The sequence below is a fragment of the Aulonocara stuartgranti genome (genome assembly GCF_965226115.1).
Source record: "Aulonocara stuartgranti genome assembly, chromosome: 3".
Classification (NCBI taxonomy): Eukaryota; Metazoa; Chordata; class Actinopteri; order Cichliformes; family Cichlidae; genus Aulonocara; species Aulonocara stuartgranti.
The window spans coordinates 28617596-28641653 of record NC_138941.1 but is presented as its reverse complement, the minus strand read 5'-3'; the positions used below and the strand labels follow the sequence as shown (position 1 = coordinate 28641653).

At 40.9% G+C, this 24058-nt stretch overlaps 1 protein-coding gene, 1 long non-coding RNA gene and 1 pseudogene across 3 annotated transcripts in view; all 3 read left to right on the top strand.

Annotated features, from left to right (window-relative positions):
- The window catches only part of LOC309702106, a 212598-nt gene that overhangs the window by 174071 nt on the left and 14469 nt on the right, over positions 1–24058 (top strand). The window lies entirely within an intron of this gene.
- On the top strand, positions 1145–22244 carry LOC309698144 (up-regulator of cell proliferation-like; annotated as a pseudogene). The gene is made up of 6 exons (XR_014280801.1): positions 1145–1276; positions 2727–2796; positions 2883–2991; positions 3107–3235; positions 4255–5412; positions 19060–22244. The product of XR_014280801.1 is annotated as an up-regulator of cell proliferation-like (transcript).
- LOC309698154 (uncharacterized protein) lies at positions 5787–9603 on the top strand (the record flags this gene model as incomplete). Its single annotated transcript, XM_082520466.1, has 2 exons — positions 5787–6666; positions 7714–9603. The coding sequence occupies 2 exons, from the start codon at positions 5787–5789 to the stop codon at positions 8838–8840; spliced, it is 2007 nt and encodes a 668-aa protein (XP_082376592.1). The 3' UTR covers positions 8841–9603.

The following is a 24058-nucleotide window of genomic DNA, read 5'->3' as shown; positions in this document are numbered from 1 at the left end:
TATCTGGAAAAAGATCAAAATTAAAATACTTTTTTCCCCTGGGTCTCAGGAGGATATGAAAGGCTGAATTGTAATTAGTTAGGCTACCCTTTGAGTGAGACAGAAACTATGAATGGATAACTACTCTTCACCTCTCCTTCATCCATTCATCCATACCTTCCTCACAGCTGTGACAGAATCCCCCCAGCCAGTTCATGGTTTTGAATTGAGGTGGTAGTGCTAATCACTGCACTTCCAAAAATGGTGTCCTTTAGTTCGCAATAACAATTGGTGTGCTTACTAATACTGATTGTCTTTTTATTAGAGGTAGACAAACTGGTCAAGTGAGTTTGTCTCCCTCAAGGAAATGAAGTCAAAGGAATCAAGGATGTATAAACTGAAAAATAAGAAAAGGGAAAACAATTTTTTTTCAGTGTTGTTTTAACTGTTTCCTTATTATCCACATTTCCTGGATGACAAAGTTAGTCTCTGCCACAAACTCACAAGCCCCAGCTAATTGTTTGCTGGAATGCAGACAAACTTTTTCAGCTCTTTCACATCTGTGAGTCCTACCCTACTAAGCATGTTATGTTTTTATTTTTGTCAGTGTCTGAACTAATTATTTCATGTGAGAGACCAACATATCAGAACCTCCGACTGTGAAGTTGGTGAAAACCAGCTGACTTAAACATTTAGTGATGCTTTGTTCTCCTGAGGTTATTCCTGCGATCAGTTATGTACATCTGGTTTTAACTTTTAATTACAGCATTTAATTTAATACAAAACTAATCTTATCTCTCTGCAATGATTTCGATGGGTGACTGAGTACTTTTGTCAAATGTGGTCTATTTGGGCAATCATTTTGAAGCACTTTTAAAACTAACTACAATTTCAATGAAAATAAAATTGCATATACAAAACCATCAGTCAAATATGAGGAAAAGATTTGCTGATCTTATTCCAATATAAGCTTTTTTTTCATACCATTTCTTTTTCTTAAAATGCCTCAATCATTAACTGAAGCTTGACTGGTTGATTGTGACTGTGAAAGTGAAAAAAAATTGCTGCCTCACCTGAGTGAAAGTGAAAGTATTCGCCTAACAATATAAAAGGAGAGCTCAGAATCACCATCAGTACACTGCTATAGGGACAGTAGCAGTAGACTGTTACAGGGATAGAAACAGATCAGCAGTTTTACTGTGAATATTGTAGAAAAGAGGAAAGAAGAAAGAAAAAGAACAAACAAACACTGGATCAGAGAACAGCATTTTGCCGTGATCAGATATCTACTATAAAGGTAGGTTGTTTTATAGTCTTTTTTTCATCAGTGATGCTTTCATTATGCATACGATTAGGAAGACAAAAACACAAAACAAAAAAACTAGCTAGTGAACCATCAAAACTGATTTTCCAGTCCATTGTGAAGCCACCTTTGGCACACTGACCACTAGCAGACAACCTAGGGAATTTATGCTTCCGTTACCTACACATAATCTGAAATGCACCTCTTGGTGATGTGCCAGCAAATACTGTTGCACAAGTATAAATGCTATAAATGCAAAAATGCTAAGAAGTGGATTGTTTGTTAATGCTTTCAGCCCATTCCAACTTTATACATGTCTCTCAATGTACTACAGGTGCCATGTTCCTATAATTACCCATTAGTTAAACTTACGTCTTATGAGCTTTAGTATTCTCTTTCCAAAGTCATAATAATTATTTTTACAGTATGTAAATTAGTGCTGCAGTGCAGTAATTTGTGTAAATTATTGTAAAACAAATACTTATTAATTATTAATAATTAAATTACTTTAATTTACATACTGTTAATTAATTAAAGTTCAACTCAATCTATCTTGTTTATTATGATCCAGGAATATAATACATATGATTGAAATGGGCTGGGTTTTCACCAGGGCTGGACTGGGACAAAAAATTGGCTCCGGCATTTCTGGTCCACAAGCCCCACCATATGCATACACATACTATGTATATATTTAATTTTGTTTATTAATAGATATTGAAACAGCTTTTAATCAGATTAGTACAGTCGTACACTCCACTGCAGTATGTACCAATGTCTCAATTAACAGCTACACTTTAGGTATTAACCCTGTAAGACCCAACCCATCAAAACATAGCCAGAAAATTCAGATTTTATGGAACTGAGATGTTTTTATATATATATATATATATATATATATATATATATATATATATATCGCATTTGATACATTGGACGTCTTTGGCAACTTTTTCTTAACAACAATGTTAATTTTAGACAAAAAAAAAAGAGTTATGTCCATAACAATTTGAAATTATAGCAAGTATTGATCATGTTAATGAGCTAGAGGTCTAAGAAGCTCATGTATCACATATGATACAAAGTGCATTATAGGGTTAATATGGCTCGTCATGAAAGCAGCCTTTTGTTTTTCCTGAATCCTTGAATCTCTCCCTTCTTAATTATGTGCTTCCATCTATTCCGGAAAATCATGATCAGTGTTTTCAGATCCAGTTTTCATATTTTCTCTTCTTGCCTTGTTTTTGAAATACATATATTTATATATGTTTTATATATCCAAATTAGACCACTACTCATTTTTTCACCCCTGCAAACTAGAAAACCAACTCCACGGAGAGTCGGGGAGTTGGTTGTCTAGTTTGACATTTGAGTTTCATTTTGACAGCTAAACTTCCATTTAGGAAATAATCTTTGAAGAATAATCACTTTACTTTCATTATAGTAATCAGAGAGACACTGCTGGAATAACCTAAAGCAACAGTGGGGTGTTAGGGACTGCACCCACAATGAAGGTAAGCAGCTACTTTGTACTTGAATAAAAAATTAGGAGATTATTATGTATTTGTTTTTTAATATAGAATTAATCATTTATCAAAAGAAAATCAGTGCCGAAGACTTGTTTGTTGAGCTTTACTGCGAGGAAGTAGAGACCCCTCCAACTCCATGCAGTATCTGCAAAGATCCCCGCCAACAGACTGATGCAGGAGGTAAAATACATTTTTATGCAATTTCATGTTTCAGCAAAAAGCTGCATGATGAAATCTCTATAAGTCGTTTAAGTAAAAACATTATCAATCACTATTACTATTATTTTTCCCACAGCTCCTTGTTGTCATGTGAAAAAAACACTGTTTAATATCGACAGTGAGTTAGTGTCTCAGCATTTGGAGACTCCTGCTGGTGAAGCTAAGACCTACATTGTGACCAGCTGCAGCAGACATACACACACAAGTAAGTAAATTTAAGTCATAGCTATTTAAAATACAAAAAACAAACAAAAATGTGTTACACAGGGAACGGGTGCATGGACTTGCTAAGTCTCAGTGTAAACATGGAAATGTCTTTATAAAGTAATTTCATTATACTTTTTGTTTATTTGAAAAGTTGTGTGATAATACTGCACATTCAAAATAGGTGAAAAACAAACTTGTAGGTTGGAAGTAATATTTTAAAGTTCCACTGTAAGGTTATCCCAAATATAACAGTTATCAGTGTGAATTTAGCTAAATTTAATGCTGTTTCGTATAATTTGTCAAATCTAAATTTTAGAAATTTACATTCATGGTACAGATACTGAGAAAATTACTATTACCTATCCATCCATCTACCCATTTTCCTCGGCTAGTTGTTTAGTTTAATCTGTACAGTGGATAGCGTTTTTGAAGAATCTTAAAAATAGAGTTAGCCAATTTTGAACAGGATCTCTTTCCAGACGAGTTTACTATCTGAACAGCATAGTGGAATCTAACTTTAGTATTTGTAGATCAGCGAAATAGTATGACTAGAAAAGAAAGACACTCTAGATTAGCAATATTTAAAGAAGACGATACCCCTAAAATGAACCTATCAACACATCACTAAAACTAAGAAACTAAACTTAAAGAAATGCTTTTATAGCTTTTATTTGTTTTGTTTTTTAAAGCTTTTATAATACAAAACAAATCACAGTGATGAATACTTTGCATAAACAAGTAACTAAACATTGTTTAAACTAAGTATAAAAGACTAATTTGATGATTTTAATTTCTAGGAAAACAAACGATTTAAAAAACCCTCCCAATGTGTAGTAAACACTTGAACAATGATACGATATACCTTGCAGTATACCTATGTATATATATGAAAGCTATAAGACTACCACAGGAAGTGGTCGTTTTATGCGAACGATGTTATTAGATTTGTATGTGTAAGAAACATACCGGTAGTCATTAAGATGGTTAAAGAAATAACAAAATTTTTTATATCAACAGGGAGGCACCTGGTGAGCATACTGGAGGACTTGAACTTGAAGCGGTACTACAGGGAGAAACAATCACGTAGCAAATTACTTGAGATTGATGAGCAGATGATTAATGATGAACCTGCCAAGTATAAATCAGACCTCCCATGGTATTTTCTAAAGGAACTGATGATGGTTAATGTCACAGCTAGAAATAGGATAAAACATAATGATCAATCATTGATCACAGACATGCCAAACCCACTCGACATAATCACTGCTCTCTTTCTGTGTTCTGATGGTTTTGTACAGCAGGAAATGGCACTAAAAATGTCCATGTGTCAGTTCTCTGTTCCTCTGCTGCTTCCCAATTGTGACACCAATCAGTGCACACTCATGCTGTGGGCCATGAGAGACATTGTTAAAAAGTACAGACCTCAGTCTCTGTCAGAGTCCAAGGGCTTCATTGAAGACAGAATCGTTCTCTCTGAACTTCCAATGATCTCTTTTGTCAGACTGGGTGAGTGCTCCTCGTCCAAGTCAGAGATTCTCAATAAGCTTCTGAGCAATTCTCAGCAGTACCATGACACCTTTGTTCACCGCAACATGGAGTGTGGTGACAGTCCAAGAGCAATATCCAACGGACTGACTGAGATTACTTGGTATCTTCCTGGTGGAAACACAAACATTGATATTTTCAGTCAGCCAGTGGCTGTAGCTAACCTTCGTGGGGACATTGAATCTTTTGAAACACAATACTCCTTTCTGTGTCAGACATCTGCAGCAGTTTTTGTGTTCTTCGGCGATTTGGATGAGTCTGAGTGCAGTCTACTCACTAACATAAACCAAAAGACACAGATCTTCTTGGTTGTTAATGGTGAAAGTAATAACGAGGTTTTAAGAACAGTAGCAAACAAATTGGGCTTGAGTAACAACAACATCATAACTAAGAAGAAACAGAAAAATGATGCAGATTTTGTACAAACTTTGAGAAAAAAAGTCAGAGATGTGGTGAAGAACTCAAAGATTAAGATGACAATAGAGCAGATGGCAGACATTGCCTATAAACTGGGAATCCTGGTTGATGAAGACTCTCCAGAGTGTCAGACTGCGAAGACAAATGCAGAAGCCATCACTGCTGAAATTCATGACATCCATAAATACAAAGAAGATCAGCTTCCACGTCAAGGTGAAATATGGAAAAAACTGACCTGCTTAGAGAAGGAAGAATTTCGACTTCAACATATCGGGTCTAGAAATATTGAAGATTACAGAAGCGAACTTCTGTTACAGAAAAAAGAACTGCGGAAAAAGCAGAACTCTTATAACATGTCGACAGCTATGACATGTTTCATCAATGCAATATCAAGCCCAGGAACAGAGAGGTTTTATTTCCTGAAATTGATGCAAATGAACCTCGATAACCTGTCTCATGTAAAATTGTCTGAACTTCGGGAAAAATATAAAGAAAAATTTAAGAACTCTGAGAACAAAGAAGAGATCAAGGAAATTGACAGACAAATTTCCAACAGCTCACTGGGAACTGAACACTTCTTCCGTGAAATGGGTCAGATCTATGAAGCCTCACTGTCCCTTCCACAAACAGATCCAGAACGTCAACAGCTGCAGCATCTGCCCAAACTGTGTGCACAGTTGTTGCTTGATGGATTTCCCCTTGAGCTTGTAGATGGAGATGCATCCAACATCCCTCTCAGATGGGTGAGTGATGTTCTCTCTCAGCTCAGTGACTTGGTTTCTCCAAACAGAAAGATCCTGGTAGTCACAGTTCTTGGAGTTCAGGGCACAGGAAAGTCCACTCTCCTTAACACCATGTTTGGAGTGCAGTTTGCGGTCAGCAGTGGTCGATGTACTCGAGGTGCTTTTATGTCGCTCATCAAAATCGATGAAGATATGAAAAAAGTCCTAAACTGTGACTTCATGCTGATCATTGACACTGAGGGCTTAAAGTCACCAGAACTTGCACAACTGGACAACAGCTATGAGCACGACAATGAGCTTGCTACACTTGTTGTGGGGCTGAGTGATGTCACCATTGTCAATGTTGCAATGGAGAATTCGACTGAAATGAAGGACATCCTACAAATAGTTGTGCATGCTTTTCTCAGGATGAAGGAGGTGGGCAAAAAGCCTAAATGTGTGTTTGTTCACCAGAATGTGTCCGATGTTTCAGCCCATGAGAAGAACTTACGAGACAGGAAACTGCTCCTGGAACAGTTAAATGAGATGACCCAGGCAGCAGCTAGAATGGAAAAGAAAGAGGAGAACAAGAGCTTCACTGATGTGATGGAGTACAGTCCAGACACTGGGAACTGGTACATTCCTGGACTCTGGAATGGAAACCCACCAATGGCACCAGTCAGTGCAGGCTACAGTGAGGCTGTATATGAGCTCAAGAAACACATCATCCAACTGCTGGGAAACTGTCAGTCATCGGCCAAGGATATCTTGGATTTTAAAGAGTGGATGTCAAACCTATGGAATGCAGTAAAGCACGAAAGCTTCATCTTCAGCTTCAGAAACAATCTCGTAGCTGATTTATACATGAGACTCTGCACAGAATTCAACAAATGGGAGTGGGAATTCAAAAAAGAGATGTACACCTGGGTAACAAACGCAGAAACAAGAATTTCCAATTTTGGTACAATTGTAGCAAAATCTCAGTTTTCTGACATCAGAGAATTTCTCAAACGTTTGAAAATTGAAGCCTCCACAGTGCTGTCCACATGGGAGACAAGACTTCTAGAAAATCTGAGACAATATTTTAAGAAAACAGACGGTCATGTTCATCTTGTCGAAGGATATAAAGAGGAATTTTCAAGCAATGTAAAGAGCCTTCGGCGTGAAATGGAAAGGAGTGTTTTTAATCAACTCACAGCAGCAGCAGAAATCACACAGGAAATGATAGAAATTGATCGAATCAAAGAGAATCACATAAAAGAGATTGAAAATGCAGTTTGGCTACTGATTAATGAGTGTTGGAAAAATAATGTTCCGATGGGAGAGACAGAACTTGAAAATAAGTTTCTCAAGATGTGGTGTGAAACACTGAAGAAACTTCCTTGTTCTGAAAAGCAAGCTGAGCAAATCTTTACCAATGCATCATCTTATCTGAGAGAAAGCCTGAAACATAAAGGGGACGTTACACTTGAACTCTTAGAAAAAAGGCTGGAAGATTGTGGTTTGGTACCTTTCAGATATACAGCTGAAAGATACTCAAATAGAGTTGAGGAAGTAGGTATGTTTTTCGACATTCAAGATTACATAATGGCTGCACAAAAACTGGCTGACAGCATCATAGATGTTTGCACTCAGTTTGTGAGTGAAAAAGTGAGAAGGAAAAAAATGTACTGTGACACATACATCAAGGAGATCCTACACATCACTGATGAGAACCTTGAGAAAAACCAAGACGTCAAGGGAGACATTATGTTTGAAGTTTTTCTAAAACAGCACATCTGTGGAATTGCAGCCATAGAGTTTAAGAAAGTGTATGAAGAAAATGATCCCTACAAATGTTTGATTAAGAACAAGGACAGGTTTTGTGATGATTTCAAACATGTGGTTAATAAAGAAGACCAATGTCAAAAGAAAGCAGAAGAATTCACCAACCAGTGCTTGAAGCCTGCTGTTGAAGACTTTATCAATCAGTCCCTGGGTCCTAAAATCATTGATGAAATGCAGACATGTGAGCAGTTCAGCACACGAATGTCCTTCCAGTGTTCAATTTTACTGGATCTGCTTTCGAAGGAGGATTTTAAAAACTACCAGAGATATATTTTCTCATATCAGGATTATGTAAAGACATGGCTACTCAACCAAATACTGGAGCACTGCTCAACAATATCTGAGTTTGAGGACAGACATCTCCAGTCATGTATCAGAACCATAAAAGATGCCATCAACAAGGCAAAAACAAGAAAGAGTGATAATGTGAAGACATTTGTTGAAGATATTTGTAAAGAACTTGGTGATAAACTGGTAATTTCCAAAGATGCTCTTGGTGCTTTCATGTTTTTGAACAATGCTGACAAGAAACAATTTGCTGACTGGCTCACAGTGTCTGTGAATGAGATGGAACAAGTTCTGAGAAAAGAGTTTCAGACACTGAACTTTGAAGTGAAACTACAGCAGCTCCATGTGCAGCCTGAGAATGAGCTTTTCAACAAACTGGTTGGTTGTGGCAAACAGTGTCCATTCTGCAAAGTTGTCTGTGATGCAGGAGGAGGAAAACATAATGAGCATTTTGCTGCAGTGCATAGGCCACAGGGTCTGGGTAAATACACTTGGCATGTAACAAACAAACTTGTCACTGACATATGCTCTTCCTCTGTGATCAGTGAGCAGTGTTTTAGCTGCATTGATACAAATGGTAGATGGCACCCTTACAAGAATTACAAGGAAATTTACCCAGACTGGAAAATCCCTCCAGATTCGAGCCTTGAGGCATCAGACTACTGGAAATATGTAATGGCAAAGTACAACACGGACCTTGCCAAAGAATATAATGCAAACCCTGCTGATATTCCTGAAAGTTGGAATGACATCACAAAAGAGCAGGCAGAAAAAAGCCTCAAGAAATCATTTAACATCAAGTAACAACTTACATACCTTCTCATTTTTGTTCTTGTGTACAGAAGAACACATCCCAGATATTGTAATTTTTGTTTTTGTGAGATAGAAAGAAAAACTAGTATTTCATAAGACAAACCTTAAAATATTTTAACACCCACATACATATTAAACAATATGATTTAAAGCAAGTTTTTAAAAGAAGTTTTTGGTTACTTTTACCTCTGTTTGAAAAATAATCTGCTCACAGGTTTTTTGCACTTTTAAGTAATTAATTCAAGTAATTATATTAAAACTAAAAAAAATTTTAACGCTAATCATTAGCTCATGTACATTCGCACATGCATATGAACATCCCTTTGCTTTGTTTCAGATAGTCACTATGTGTGTTATAGATGACTCAGTCTCCATTCTTTTAATAGGACAGTCAAAATGAAAAAGCTAACAGTGCTGTATCTGGGGGATCTGATGTAAAATATTTACATGTTTGAGGTTTTTGAAGCAAATCTGAGTATATGCTAAATATTTGACTTTGTTATTCTGTATTTAAAATTATCTTTTCCTGCTCTGACATATGTAATCTTATATGTATCTATATGTATTTTTTAAACGTTTTAATGGAACATTCATTCTATATCTGTCATGATCTGCAGAGTTAAACTTCGGTCAGTGTTAAGTTAAAATGACCTCAGTGATGTGGATTTAAAATTGTCTTTCTGTCCATAGAATGTTAATCAACAGATCTTGAAATTATGTTAGTGATGTATTATTGCCTTCATTTTTAATGTGTTGGGAGAATTAAATTAATTAATTCAGACAAACTGTGTGGCCAAAGACTCATTAGTGTTTCCACATTTGTCTGATCCAGTCCACTGAGATGGGTCTGAATATAGGCTTGGTTGAACCCCAAAAGAGACTGCTCAAAGCTTCCTGATGAGAGTTTTAGATCTAAAGCAGAAAGTCTTATTTGCTTCCCAAGAATCAGAGTCAGGACTCAAATACAACCCAGCTTTTGTCCAGCGTATGTGTTTGCACACCATACTCACAGGCTTCCAGAGTGACAGTGTCAGGATAGATATGCAGCCACTCCTGTTGGACTCTAAGATACCTGATGAACTCCTGTTAGAGAGGTTAAATATGGCTTGTGCCAATGAGGCAGAAAGGAAAAACAAGAAGAGATGTTTAGCATCACAGACTGCTACAAGTGTGAGTGCAGTGCAGTCAGATGATGTGTCACCGGCTAAGAAGCCTGTAAAAGAAGTTAAAGCTAAGATACCACCCGAGCTTTTAACTGAGTTAGCGGAGCTTAAGATAGGTGTAGCCTCCCTGAAAGGTCTCAGTGCAGAGATAGCTCAGATTAAAGAGACTCTACAGCAGCCGGTGCCTGGTCCTCAGTCATATGCCCCACCACCAGTTATGCAGTATGATAGGGACCAGCAGTATTATAGCTTCCAGGGCCCCCGTCAAAGACCACCACCCCCTCAGTATCCTGTACAGCACTACACAGGTAGTCCAGCCTGCTGTGAGAGGAGGTGCCACATCTGCCAGCAGAATGAAGTCAACAAGCGCTGCACCCACTGCTACCTCTGTGGGAGTAGAGAACACTTTCAGGCTGGTTGTAGAAGCAGAGGTATGAGACCATATAAAGAGAAACATTTAAACCAGCAATGGTTACCACCGAGGGACGAGTGTTAACCATGCCCATCATCCACAAGTCCCAACATTGCTCCAACTGTAAACAAGAAAAGTCAGGCATGAGACAGTGTTCAGCATGTAAAAATGCACTTTATTGTTCAAGAACATGCCAGAAACAACACTGGAGAAAACATAAGAGACAATGCACTGGCTTAAAGACTAAGAAAGAAAATGAGACTGTCCAGGTACCACTGTCGCCAGCTCATGTAAATTCCCCTCACAAAGTCACATCTCTGGTGGGCAGGCAATGTCTGGTTGAGTGTCTCCTGGACGGCCACAGGCTTCAAGCTCTATGGGACTCAGGCTCACAGGTATCAATCATCGATGAGAAGTGGAAAAAGTACTATCTGCCACACACAGAGCTGAGAGATGTAGCAGATATTATGGATACATCTGAACTCACCCTGACCGCAGCAAATGGGACCAACATGCCATATCTTGGGTGGGTTGAGACAACCTTCCAACTTGTTTCCGGAACTGAACAAACTGAGAAATTGACGATCCCCATGTTGGTAATGAAAGGTTTTCAGCTCACATGCCCTATTATAGGCTACAATGTAATTGAATACATTGTGAATAAGACTGACCAAGCTACACTGTACAGCACAGTGAGAAAAGCATTTCCCAGCCTCAAAAGACACAAGGTGAAAGCTTTTATACAGGCTGTTAGTGCAGATGCAGTTGACAAGTACAAAGTGATGACAAAGAAAGACTGTATTACTGTACCAAAAAAAAGCCACATGCATGTTGAGGGTCGTATAGCAGCAGGGCCATTCAAACAAGACATGGTCATGATATTTGAGCCAGACTTAAACCCCCAGTGGCCAGACAATCTTGAGTTTTTTGATACTTTGGTTAAAGTTAAGAAGGGTACTTTACCCGTCATAACACTAGGTGTCTCTAACCCAACTGACCATGAAATTGTCATACCAGGCCGTACATTAGTTGGTTCGGTTCAGACTATTACAGCTGTTTAACTGCCCAGGTGTTTGAAAAAGCCACATCTGTAGCTACTGTTAACCAGACAAATACACAAGCCCAGTGTAGCGCTAGTGAAGAGTGGGACCCACCTGTAGATCTTAGCCACCTGGGTGAAGAGCAGAGAGTATTAGCGAAACAGATGCTCAGAGAGGAATGCCAGTCTTTCTCTAAAACAGACAATGATATAGGCTGTATTGAAAAACTGAAAATGACCATATCACTCAAAGACTACGAACCAGTCAAACGCACATACGTACCTGTCTGTGCCACGGCCGCTCTACCAAGAGATGAAAAGTTACCTGCATGATTTAATAGCACAAGGCTGGGTCAGAAAATCAGACTCGTCATACTCCTCACCAGTTGTTTGTGTTAGAAAAAAAGATGGTACTTTAAGACTGTGCATAAACTACAGAGACCTGAATCGGAAAACCCATCCTGATCGCCAGCCCATCCCACGCGTCCAGGACATTATGGACAGTTTGGGTGAAAACTCCTGGTTTTCGCTTTTAGATCAGGGGAAAGCGTACCACCAGGGGTTCATGTCAGAAGAAAGTCGTCCACTCACTGCTTTTGTGACCCCCTGGGGATTATATGAGTGGATTCGCATCCCCTTTGGACTTATGAATGCCCCTGCAGCATTTCAGCGCTATATGGAAGAGTGTCTGGATGGGCTTCGCGACAACATCTGCATCCCCTATCTGGATGACACATTAGTTTACAGCAAAACGTTCAAAGATCACTTGGAGGACGTGAGAAAAGTGCTCCAGAGATTGAGAGGCTTTGGTATAAAGCTTAAGCCAAGTAAGTGCGACATGTTTAAGTCTGAGGTGCGCTATTTGGGCAGAATAGTGTCTGCAGAAGGCAGTAAAGTGGATCCTGCAGACTCTGAAGCAGTCAAAGCACTCAAAGGTATAAAACCACAAAATGTTGGTCAGCTCAGAAAAATGTTAGGCCTTCTCTCCTACTACAGACAATACATAAAAGACTTCTCCAGAAAAGCAGGTTGTTTGTATGAACTGTTAAAAGCTGACAAAACCCCAGAGAACTCAGACACCACAAAAGGGCCAAGGGCAAGACCAAAGAGAGCCAGTCAAGTTGTGCCCTCCTCAAAACAAATCGTGTGGACTGACCAGCATCAACGTGCGCTTGACTAGAGTAGCTTAGCTAGACTGTTTGCTTCACCCACCAGTGCTGGGGTTCCCAGATTTCACACAGCCGTTCATCGTACACACAGACGCCTCACACAAAGGGCTAGGCGCAGTGTTGTACTAGAGACAAGATGGTAAGCTGCGAGTTATTGCTTATGGCTCCCGTACTCTAACAGCGGCTGAAAAAGACTACCACTTCCATGCAGGAAAACTAGAATTTTTAGCATTGAAGTGGGCTATCACTGACAAATTCAGAGACTATTTGTACTATGCCCCAACATTTACTGTCTACAGCGATAACAACCCGCTAACGTACATTCTGTCAACAGCCAAACTGAATGCCACCACATCAAGATGGGTCGCTGAGCTCGCTGATTTTCACTTCACCATTAAGTACAAACCAGGGAAGGAAAACAGTGATGCAGATGCTTTATCAAGAATGCCACTTGATGTAGAAACCTTAATGAGAGACTGCTCTGAGGAAGTGCCACCGGACACTATTGCAGCTGCTATCCAGGCCATTGAGGTACAGAAAGACACACCTGCCGCATGGACACTCTCAGCTGCAGCAATGTCAGTCACAGCAGACGGTGAGCCAGCAGAAGCAACATTCACACCCATACCAAAAGAACAGCTTAATGAAGCGCAAAAGTCTGATCCTGTTATAAGCCCTGTATTACAGTGTAAACAGACAGATTCAAAACCACTGCCCAAAGAGCTAAGAACATTTGACCCTAAGACAAAATGCTTGTTCAGAGAGTGGGGCAAGTTAAGACTAGATAACAATGGCACCTTGTACAGACTTACTTCTGCCCGGAAACAGCTAGTCCTACCAGATCAGTTCAAATAGACTGTACTTGAAGAGCTGCACAATAATATGGGCCATCAAGGTGTTGATCACACAGTGTCTTTGATACGTGAACGCTTCTTTTGGCCACACATGCAGGCAGACATCGAGCATTATGTGACCAACGTTTGTTCCTGTGTAAAGCAGAAAAAGCCCAGCCATGAAACAAGAGCTCCTTTAACTAACATTGTAACTACGCAGCCCTTTGAGCTGGTGTGTATAGACTTTCTCCATCTTGAAAAATGCAAAGGCGGTTATGAATATATTCTAGTGATAACTGACCACTTCACACGTTTTGCCCAAGCCTATGCCACCACCTCCAAGTCAGGCAAAACTGCTGCAAACCTGATATTCAATGACTATGCCCTAAAGTTTGGCTTCCCCTGTCGCATTCATCATGACCAAGGAGGTGAATTTGAAAATCAGCTATTCAGTCAGCTCAAAAAGCTTTGTGGCATGGCCAGTTCTAGGACAACACCCTATCACCCAATGGGGAACGGTCAAGTTGAACGTATGAACAGGACATTGTTGCAAATGCTTAGAATGCTAACTGAAACACAAAAGTCAAACTGGAAGGAATCTATCAACAAGTTAATGTATGCATATAATTGCACACATTGTGAAGTCACTAGCTACTCCCCATTTTACCTACTGTTTGGACGGTCACCCAGGCTACCAGTAGATATGCTCTTTGGACTGTACTCAGAAACAGATTTTAGTGACCACAGAGACTATGTTGAAAAATGGAGAAAGAGCATGGAACAAGCCTATAGCAAATGAGAATGCAAAGAAAGCTGCTGAAAAGGGCAAAAGACACTACGACACAAAAGTAAGGAGTTCTGTGTTACAACCTGGCGAGAGAGTTCTGGTCAAAAACCTGACACCTAGAGGAGGCCCAGGGAAACTGAGAGACTATTGGGAGGACACTGTTCACACAGTAGTCAGACAAATGGGGCCTGACCTCCCTATCTATGAGGTAAGACCGGAGAGAGGCAGAGGGCGCTCTAGAGTGCTTCACAGAAACTTGCTTATGTCATGTGACCACTTACCTTTTGAAAAAGTGCCTGAAAAAGATAATTGTACAAGACATGAACAGAAAAAGACTGATAAACCTGTCGCTGTTGTGCCAGACTCTGATGATGAGGGCAGTGTTGATGAATACCGCTGTCATTACGCACCACCTCAACCTGTGTCCCAGCCATCAGAACAAGAACTTCTCACAGCAACTTCTCAGCCCGCAGCTTCAGTCCCTGCTCTTGCACCAACACCAGAGCCTCTTGCTGGAGACCATCTGGAGGCGCCTGACCCAGCTGCCGTGGAGACAACTTGTGAGGAGGCAGAGCCCACTGCAGGTGACATACCTGCTCCTCCTCCACCTGTTGTACTCGAGGGACTTGAGGAGGAGACACCTCAGTGGCCACAGCGAGAGAGACACCCGCCAAGACGGATGACGTATGACCAACTGGGCACCCCATCTTGCTACAGTGTTCAGCCAGCACCGCAACTGCTTCCTGTGTACCCGGGCCTGGTTGCATGGTTTCCAGCTGTGCAGTCATACTGCACCCAGCCCATTGGTTTGTATGGACTCCAGCAAATGTAAGTTGACACTTTTTCACTGATGACTTGAGAACTGTACTTACAGACTGTCATCAAGAAAAAGACATGAACTTTTCCCCATCTGTGGATTATAACCATAGACAATAGACTTTGTGAAGACTCACATATGGACTGGTTATAGACTTTGTCTTCAGTCACCAGTGATGGACTGTGGTGAAACAGGTGTTAAACCTACAGAATTGAGGACATTGGTTCACCCTACTGTTGATGTCCTGACTAGCGAACACCATGAGACCGGACAGTGTGCGCACCGCGGATGACGTCAGTGCGCACACTGTGTCTGAGGAGGATGTGCGGAAGTGCTTCAGGAAGGTGAACGCACGCAAAGCTACTGGTCCGGACGGGATTCCCGGCCGCGTCCTCAGGTCATGCGCGGCTCAGCTGGCTGGAGTGTTCACGCACATCTTCAACCTTTCCCTCTCTCTGTCTGTAGTCCCAGCCTGCTTCAAAATGGCCACCATCGTCCCTGTACCCAAATCCTCCACCATCTCCTCATTGAACGACTGGCGACCTGTAGCCCTGACCCCCATCGTAAGCAAATGCTTCGAGAAGCTGGTCAGGGACTTCATCTGCTCTGCACTACCCGACTCACTGGACCCTCTACAGTTTGCATACCGCCACAACAGGTCCACTGATGATGCCATAGCCCTGACACTACACACTGCCCTGTCACACCTGGAGAAGAGAGACACGTATGTGAGGATGCTGTTTGTAGATTACAGCTCAGCATTCAATACCATCGTTCCCTCGAAGCTGGACAGGAAACTGCAGGATCTAGGACTGAGCAGCTCCCTCTGCAGCTGGATCCTTAGCTTCCTGTCTGACAGACGCCAGGTGGTCAGACTGGGCAGCATCACCTCATCCCCCATCACACTGAACACTGGTGCTCCACAGGGGTGTGTACTGAGCCCTCTCCTGTACTCACTCTACACCTACGACTGCACAGCCACTAACAGCTCCAACATCATTGTGAAGTTTGCGGACGACACTACAGTGGTGGGTCTTATCACCAACGGTGATGAGACGGCTTACAGGGAGGAGGTCAGCGCCCTGACCCACTGGTGTCAAGACAACCATCTCACCCTCAACGTCGCAAAGACAAAGGAGTTGATAGTGGACTTCCGGAGGTGCAGAGAAGTACACACCCCCATCACCATCAACGGCGCTGCTGTGGAGAGAGTGAGCAGCTTCCGGTTCCTTGGAGTACATCTGGCTGAGGATCTTACGTGGTCAGTACACACAAACAAAACAGTGAAGAAGGCACAGCAGCGCCTCTTCTTTCTCAGGAGACTGAAAAGATTCGGCATGAGCCCCCGCATCCTCAGGACCTTCTATCACTGTGCCATTGAGAGCATCCTCACTGGATGCATCACCACCTGGTATGGCAACAGCACCGCCTACAACTGCAAAGCTCTCCAGCGAGTAGTGTGGTGCTCTGAACGGATAATTGGAGGTGAGCTTCCCTCCCTCCAAGACATCTACAGGAAGCGGTGCCTGAGGAAAGCGGGGAGGATCATCAAGGACTCCAGTCACCCCAGCCATAAACTGTTCAGACTGCTTCCATCAGGAAGGAGGTTCTGCAGCATCCGGTCCCGTACCAGCAGACTGAGAGACAGCTTTTTCCATCAGGCCATCAGACTGCTGAACACGTCATAGACACCTCAGCTTCACTACTGGAACTTCAACATTATGCACTCCACACTGTATATAAATGCCACTTGTTTTGCACATATTCAACTCTGTATATTTTATATATTTTATTATTATTATTATTATTATTTTATTTTATTTTTTTACTATTTAATTTGTAAAAATGTGTATACACACACACACACACACACACACGTAGGAAAATATTTAGTATACACATCCAGAAATGCATACACTATTATATATTGTACATATATTTATTAGTTTCAGGTTGGCCATTCTTGTATTTTGCTCGTTTGTGTTGTTGTGTTTGCACATCTCTGTTGCTTGTGGGGCTCGCACACAAGAATTTCACTCGCATGTGCTGTGCCAGTGTGCCTGCACATGTGATGTGACAATAAAAAGTGATTTGATTTGATTTGATTTGACTACAAGAGAATATAGACTGAAAAGCATCTTGTTGGTATAATGTCGGGACGACATTTTTTGAGTGGGGGAGAGTGTGACAGGTTGAAGGACTACTGCATATAAAACTGTTCAGTTAATACTGAACAGAATACTGAACGAAAATAATGTAAATATGGTAAGAAAATGGTTAAGAGTTTATTATTTTTCATGTTATATTAATGGCTTTCATGTTACTTAAGAGAACTACAATCTATACATCAATGATCGGCTAGTAAGCCTTTTCTGGGATCGATTAGTAGTGTCTCTATTCTCCACTAGGGGGCTTTCACGCATTCTCCTCACTGCAATAAACTACTGCATGAGAGACGCAAGTCATAATCACTGTCGTGATTCTTTTCCCCCTGTTTTCAGGTAAAAGTCTTTAAAAGTTGATATATTTCCAATGTGTACACTGTTAAGATATTTAAGAGGTAATCCTTCATTGTTTTGTAAGCGTTAGAAGCATTATACTACAGTTTTGTGCACATATACGTGGCGGTTTTGAGCTGTGTTTTGTACTGTGTAATTGTCAGGCTCAGGAGAGACTCGGAGGCAGACCGTCACTAAAGTTCACAATTTATTTACACACAGACACCAGGTGCGGATATATACAGGTGAGGGGGCACAGGAAGAGGGTCTCCGGGGAACACAGGCACGGGAAGAGGACGGCTATATACACAATCCACTGAAGCTCAGGTAGCTCGGACTCCGGCTTTTAGCTCACCCAAACGGCGGTCCTCAGGCTGGCGAGAAATCTGGCACAGGGAGGAAAAACAGGTAAGTTGCGGCACGAAAGAAACTCGGAAAAAGGCTCAGATTGGCGATGACACTGACAAGTGTTACACAATAATCCAGCGAGGAAGCACTCTCAGCAGCCGCCTTAAGAAGTGAGTAAGATGATTGTTTGCAGGTGTCCGAGCCAGGGGCTGGAGCCGTCATGACTCCGCCCCGGTAGAGCGCAGTGCGCGGGAGGGGAGAGAAGGAGATGCAGCACAACAAAAACACTTGTACCCATACAGAGTCAGCCGAGAAGGCACAGGGTCATGACAGTAATGGCCATTAAGATAAAAGAGCTAAAAATGCCGCGATTGTCAGCCATTTTATCAGGAAACCTGCTCAAGTATATGTAGTAAGCACTTTAGTATTTCGGTTTATTATTTAGTGTTTTTCTTCCACCATGTGACATTTAGCAGTACAGAATGTGAAACGTTTCTGCTCATTTTCACTGCAATAAACTACTGCATGAGACACGCAAGTCATAATCACTCTCGTGATTCTTTTCCCCCTGTTTTCAGGGGTGTAACAATTGCTGCTCTCTTTCTGTGTTCTGATGGTTTTCTACAGCAGGAAATGTCACTAAAAATGTCCATGTGTCAGTTCTCTGTTCCTCTGCTGCTTTCCAATCAAGACACGAAACAGTAAACACTCATGCTGTGGGCCATGAGAGACATTGTTAAAAAGTACAGACCTCAGTCTCTGTCAGAATCCAAGGGCTTTATTGAAGACAGAATTGTTCTCTCTGAACTTCCAATGATCTCTTTTGTCAGACTGGGTGAGTGCTCTTTATCCAAGTCAGAGATTCTCAATAAACTTCTGAGCAATTCTCAGCAGTACCATGACACCTTTGTTCACCGCAACATGGAGTGTTTTGTCAAAAGTTTGAGGAAAACAATCAGTGATGTAGTTGAGAACTCACAGATAAAGATGCAAACAGAGCAGATGGCAGAAATTGCCCATGAACTGGGGATCCTGGTTGATGAAGACTCTCCAGAGTGCTAGACTGCAAAGACAAATGCAGAAGCCATCACTGCTGAAATTCAAGACATCCATAAATACAAAGAAGATCAGCTTCCACGACAAGGTGAAATATGGAAAGAACTGACCTGCTTAGAGAAGGAAGAATTTCGGCTTAAAAAAGTTGGCTCCAAAAATATAGAAGATTACAAAAGTGAACTTGACATGTTTCATTAATGCAATATCAAGCCCAGGAACAGAGAGGTTTTATTTCCTGAAATGGATGCGAATGAACCTCGATAACCTTTGTCGTGTAAAACTTTCTGAACTTCAGGAGAAATATAAAGAAAAATGCAAGAACTCTGAGAACAAAGAGGAGATCAAAGAAATTGACAGACAAATTTCCAACAGCTCACTGGGGACTGAACACTTCTTCCGTGAAATGGGTCAGATCTATGAAGCCTCACTGTCCCTTCCACAAACAGATCCAGCACGTCAACAGCTGCAGCATCTGCCCAAACTGTGTGCAGAGTTGTTGCTTGATGGATTTCCTCTTGAGCTTGTAGATGGAGATGCATCCAACATCCCTCTCAGATGGGTGAGTGATGTTCTCTCTCAGCTCAGTGACTTGGTGTCTCCAAACAGAAAGATACGTGTAGTCACAGTTCTTGGAGTTCAGGGCACAGGAAAGTCCACTCTCCTTAACACCATGTTTGGAGTGCAGTTTGCAGTCAGCAGTGGTCGATGTACTCGAGGTGCCTTTATGTCGCTCATCAAAATCAATGAAGACATGAAAAAAGTCCTAAATTTTGACTTCATGCTGATCATTGACACTGAGGGCTTAAAGTCACCAGAACGTGCACAACTGGACAACAGCTTTGAGCACGACAATGAGCTTGCTACACTTGTTATAGGGCTGAGTGATGTCGCCACTGTCAATATTGCAATGGAGAATTCAGCCGAAATGAAGGACATCCTACAAATAGTTGTGCATGCTTTTCTCAGGATGAAGGAGGTGGGCAAAAAGCCTAAATGTGTGTTTGTTCACCAGAATGTGTCTGATGTTTCAGCCCATGACAATAACTCACGAGACAGGAAACTGCTCCTGGAACAGTTAAATGAGATGACCAGGCAGCAGCCAAAATGGAAAAGAAAGAGGAGAACAAGAGCTTCACTGATGTGATGGAGTACAGTCCAGACACTGGGAACTGGTACATTCCTGGACTCTGGAATGGAAACCCACCAATGGCACCAGTCAATGCAGGCTACAGTGAGGCTGTATATGAGCTCAAGAAAAACATCATCCAACTGCTGGGAAACTGTGAGTCATCTGCTAATGATATCTCTGAGTTTACAGAGTGGATGACAAGTCTGTGGACTGCAGTAAAGCATGAAAACTTTATCTTCAGCTTCAGAAACAGCCTCGTAGCTGATGCATACATGAGACTCTGCACAGAATTCAACAAATGGGAGTGGGAATTCAAAAAAGAGATGTACACCTGGGTTACAAACACAGAAACAAGAATTTCCAATTTTGGTAAAGTTGCTGTAAAATCTGAACCATCTGACATGAGAGAATTTCTCATATGTTTGAAAAGTGAAGCCTCCACACTGCTGTCCACATGGGAGACAAAACCTCTCGAAAATCTGACACAGTATTTTCAGCAAACAGAGGGTCATGTTTATCTGGTTGAAGGATACAAAGAGGAATTCTCAAACAGTGTAAAGAGCCTTCGGCGTGAAATGGAGAGATCTGTTTTTAATCAGCTCACAGCAGCAGCAGAAATCAGAGAGGGGATGAGAGAAATTGAAAAAATTAAAAAGAACCATACACAAGAGATTGAAAATGCAGTTTGTGTGTTGATAGACAAATGCAAAAAGAAAAAAGTCCAGATGACAGAGAAAGAGCTGGAAAAAGAGTTTGATAAGATGTGGAATGAAACACTGGAGAAACTTTCTTTTTGTGAACAAAAGACCTTCAGTGTCTTCACCAGCGTATATCACTTCCTGCGAATCAATCTGTCACACAGGGGGAGTCATGCATGTGAATTATTAAGTCTAAAGAGTTTGGAAGATTGTGGAAAAGAGCCTTTCAAATATACAGCTGAAGGATTCTACAACAAATTTAAACACAAACTCAGCAAGATGTTCAACATTCAAGATCACACAATGGCTGTACAACAATTGGCTGACAGCATCATCAATTTTTGCACTCAGTTTGTAAGTGAGAAAATGGAAACCAGAAACAATTACCATGACACCTACATCCAGGAGATCCTACACATGATTGATGGGAGTCTACAGTACAATCACGATGTTAAGACAGACATCGAGTTTGAAGTTTCTCTCAAACAGCACATCTGTGGATTTGCAGCCAGAGAGTTTCAGAAAATGCACGAAGATTTCATCCAAGCAAATGATCCCTACAGATGTCTGATGAAAAACAAGGAAAAGTTTCGTGAGGATTTCAAAGACATCTTTAATAAAAGAGACCAGTGTCAGAAGAAGGCAGAAGAATTCACCAACAAATGCTTGAAGCCTGCTGTGGAAGACTTTGTTAATCGCTCCCTGGGTCCTAATATCATTGATGACATGCTGACATGTGAGCAGTTCAGCACACGAATGTCCTTCCAGTGTTCAATTTTACTGGATCTGCTTTCGAAGGAGGATTTTAAAAACTACCAGAGATATATTTTCTCATATCAGGATTATGTAAAGACATGGCTACTCAACCAAATACTGGAGCACTTCTCAACTGTGTCAACAATATCTGAGTTTGAGGACAGACATCTCCAGTCATGTATCAGAAGCATAAATGATGCCATCAACAAAGCAAAAACAGGAAAGAGTCATGACTTGAAGACATTTGGGGAAAGCATTCGCAAAGATCTTGATAAACTGGTCATTTCCCAGGATGCTTTTGATGCTTTCATGATCCTAAACAATGCTGATAAGGAACAGTTTGCTGATTGGCTCACAGTGTCTGTGAATGACATGGGAAACATTCTTAGGAGTGAATTTAAAAAGTCAAACTTTGAAAGAAAGCTAAAACAGCTCAATATGAAACCACATAATGAGCTTTTTACCAGAGTGATTGGTTGCGGCAAACAGTGTCCATTCTGTGGAGTGCCCTGTGAGGCAGGAGGAGGAGCCCATTATGAGCACTTTGCTTCACTGCATCGACCACAAGGTCTGGGTTCATATAGGTTTGTTAGAACACAAAAACTTGACACTGAAATATGTTCCTCTCTTGTGATCAGTGATGCTGAGTTTTGCAACAGTATTACAAATGGTAAATATGGGTGGCTGTAGCTCAGGTGGCAGAGCAGGTCAGCCACTAATCAGAAGGTCGGTGGTTCGAGCCCAGGCTGCATCCTGGCTGCATGCCAAATATCCTTGGGCAAGATACTAACCCCATGTTTGCCTACTGGTGGTGGTCAGAGGGCCCGGTGGCGCCAGTGTCCGGCAGCCTCGCCTCTGTCAGTGCGCCCCAGAGCAGCTGTGGCTACAATGTAGCTTGCTATCGCCAGTGTGTGAATGTGTGTGTGAATGGGTGAATGACTGAATGTAGTGTAAAGTGCTTTGGGGTCCTATGGACTAGAAAAGCGCTATACAAATGCAGGCCATTTACCATATCATCCCTATAAGTGTTACAAGGAAATGTACCCAGACTGGAATGTCCCTCCAGATACGAGTCTTGAAGCATCCGACTACTGGAAATATGTGATGGCGAAGTACAACAAAGAATTTGCTAGTGCGTATAATGCCAGACCTGCTGATATTCCTGCTGCTTGGAAAAATATCATAAAACAGCAGGCAACAGAAAGCCTTAAAGTGTCCTTCTGGATCAAGCAAGATGGACTTTGTCTGAAAGAACTGATTTTACGTGATTGATAAATAGATAGATATTGTTTTTACATTATATACTTTTTCCAGTTTAATTAAATTACTTTGAATACATAACAACAACAATAATAATAATCATTGTGATTTATGACATTTAATGCATATTTACTTTTTACCTAATGGTTCAAATTGTACAAGGATCTTGAAGATTCAAACTGGGATTTTCATTATGATGAATTATTATATGTTACAGACTGGACCTCAACTGAGTGTGGTCATTTTGTGAGTGAGCACAACCTGTCCTTGTTAATGACCTTGAATATGTATGTTTTTCTTTTTCAATATAACATATCAAATGTCTAAGATAAACCAAATAGTTTCCAATAGTATCCTTTCTGGCACCACTGCATTGACAAAAGTATTGGGGTCCACCTCTTAATCTTTGAATTCAAGTGTTTATAAAAATTAAACACTTGTGCAGTGTCTTTACAAACATTTGGGGAAAAAAAGTATAATTCTAAAGAGCTCACAGAATTTAAGTGCAGTGTTTTAATAGGATGACACATATCATAGTGATAGCTGTAGTAGGTTTAGTAGTGGCTCCATAGTGTAGTGGTTAACACATTTGCTTAACAAGTGAACGGTTTCTGGTTTAAACCCAATTAGAGACACAAATCCCTTTTGGGTTTGCATCACAGTCTGCTGTGCACCAGATGTGCTGCAGTGTATTTCTTGTGGTTCTCCACTCTGCCTTGGTAGACCACCGTGTCTATTTTTTTACATCAACCTGCACAGAGAAGGAAAAGGCAGCAGGAAGTCAGGTACAGATACATAGAGAAGCCTTTCAAGTTTCAAAATAAAAGATTCACTGCAGATGCTGTTCAGCATACTGAATGAAAAAGCCAACACTCTTCCTTCAACATAAATGGTAAAAGAAAAGTTGTCTTTATCCAGTGGACCATGTTTTCGAAAGCACAGTATGGGTAATCTTAAACTTTTTGTTACACAATTTTGAAAGTTTTACTGTTTCTGTGATAATTACAATACAAATATCTGGTAGTGCCAATAGAAAAGCAGAAAGATTTTGTCTAACATTGCTTAAAAAAAAAAAAAAAAAAAAAAAAAAAAGGGTACTGCTAGACATACCAAAGGATCCAATCTGGACCTGCTTTACAAAATATGAAAAACTACTTCAATTGTACGATAAAGTGAACTACTCTTTCTGTGGCGATGTCTGCATTAGAACAGAGATTTTATTCCTAGATCTAAACAAGCTGTAT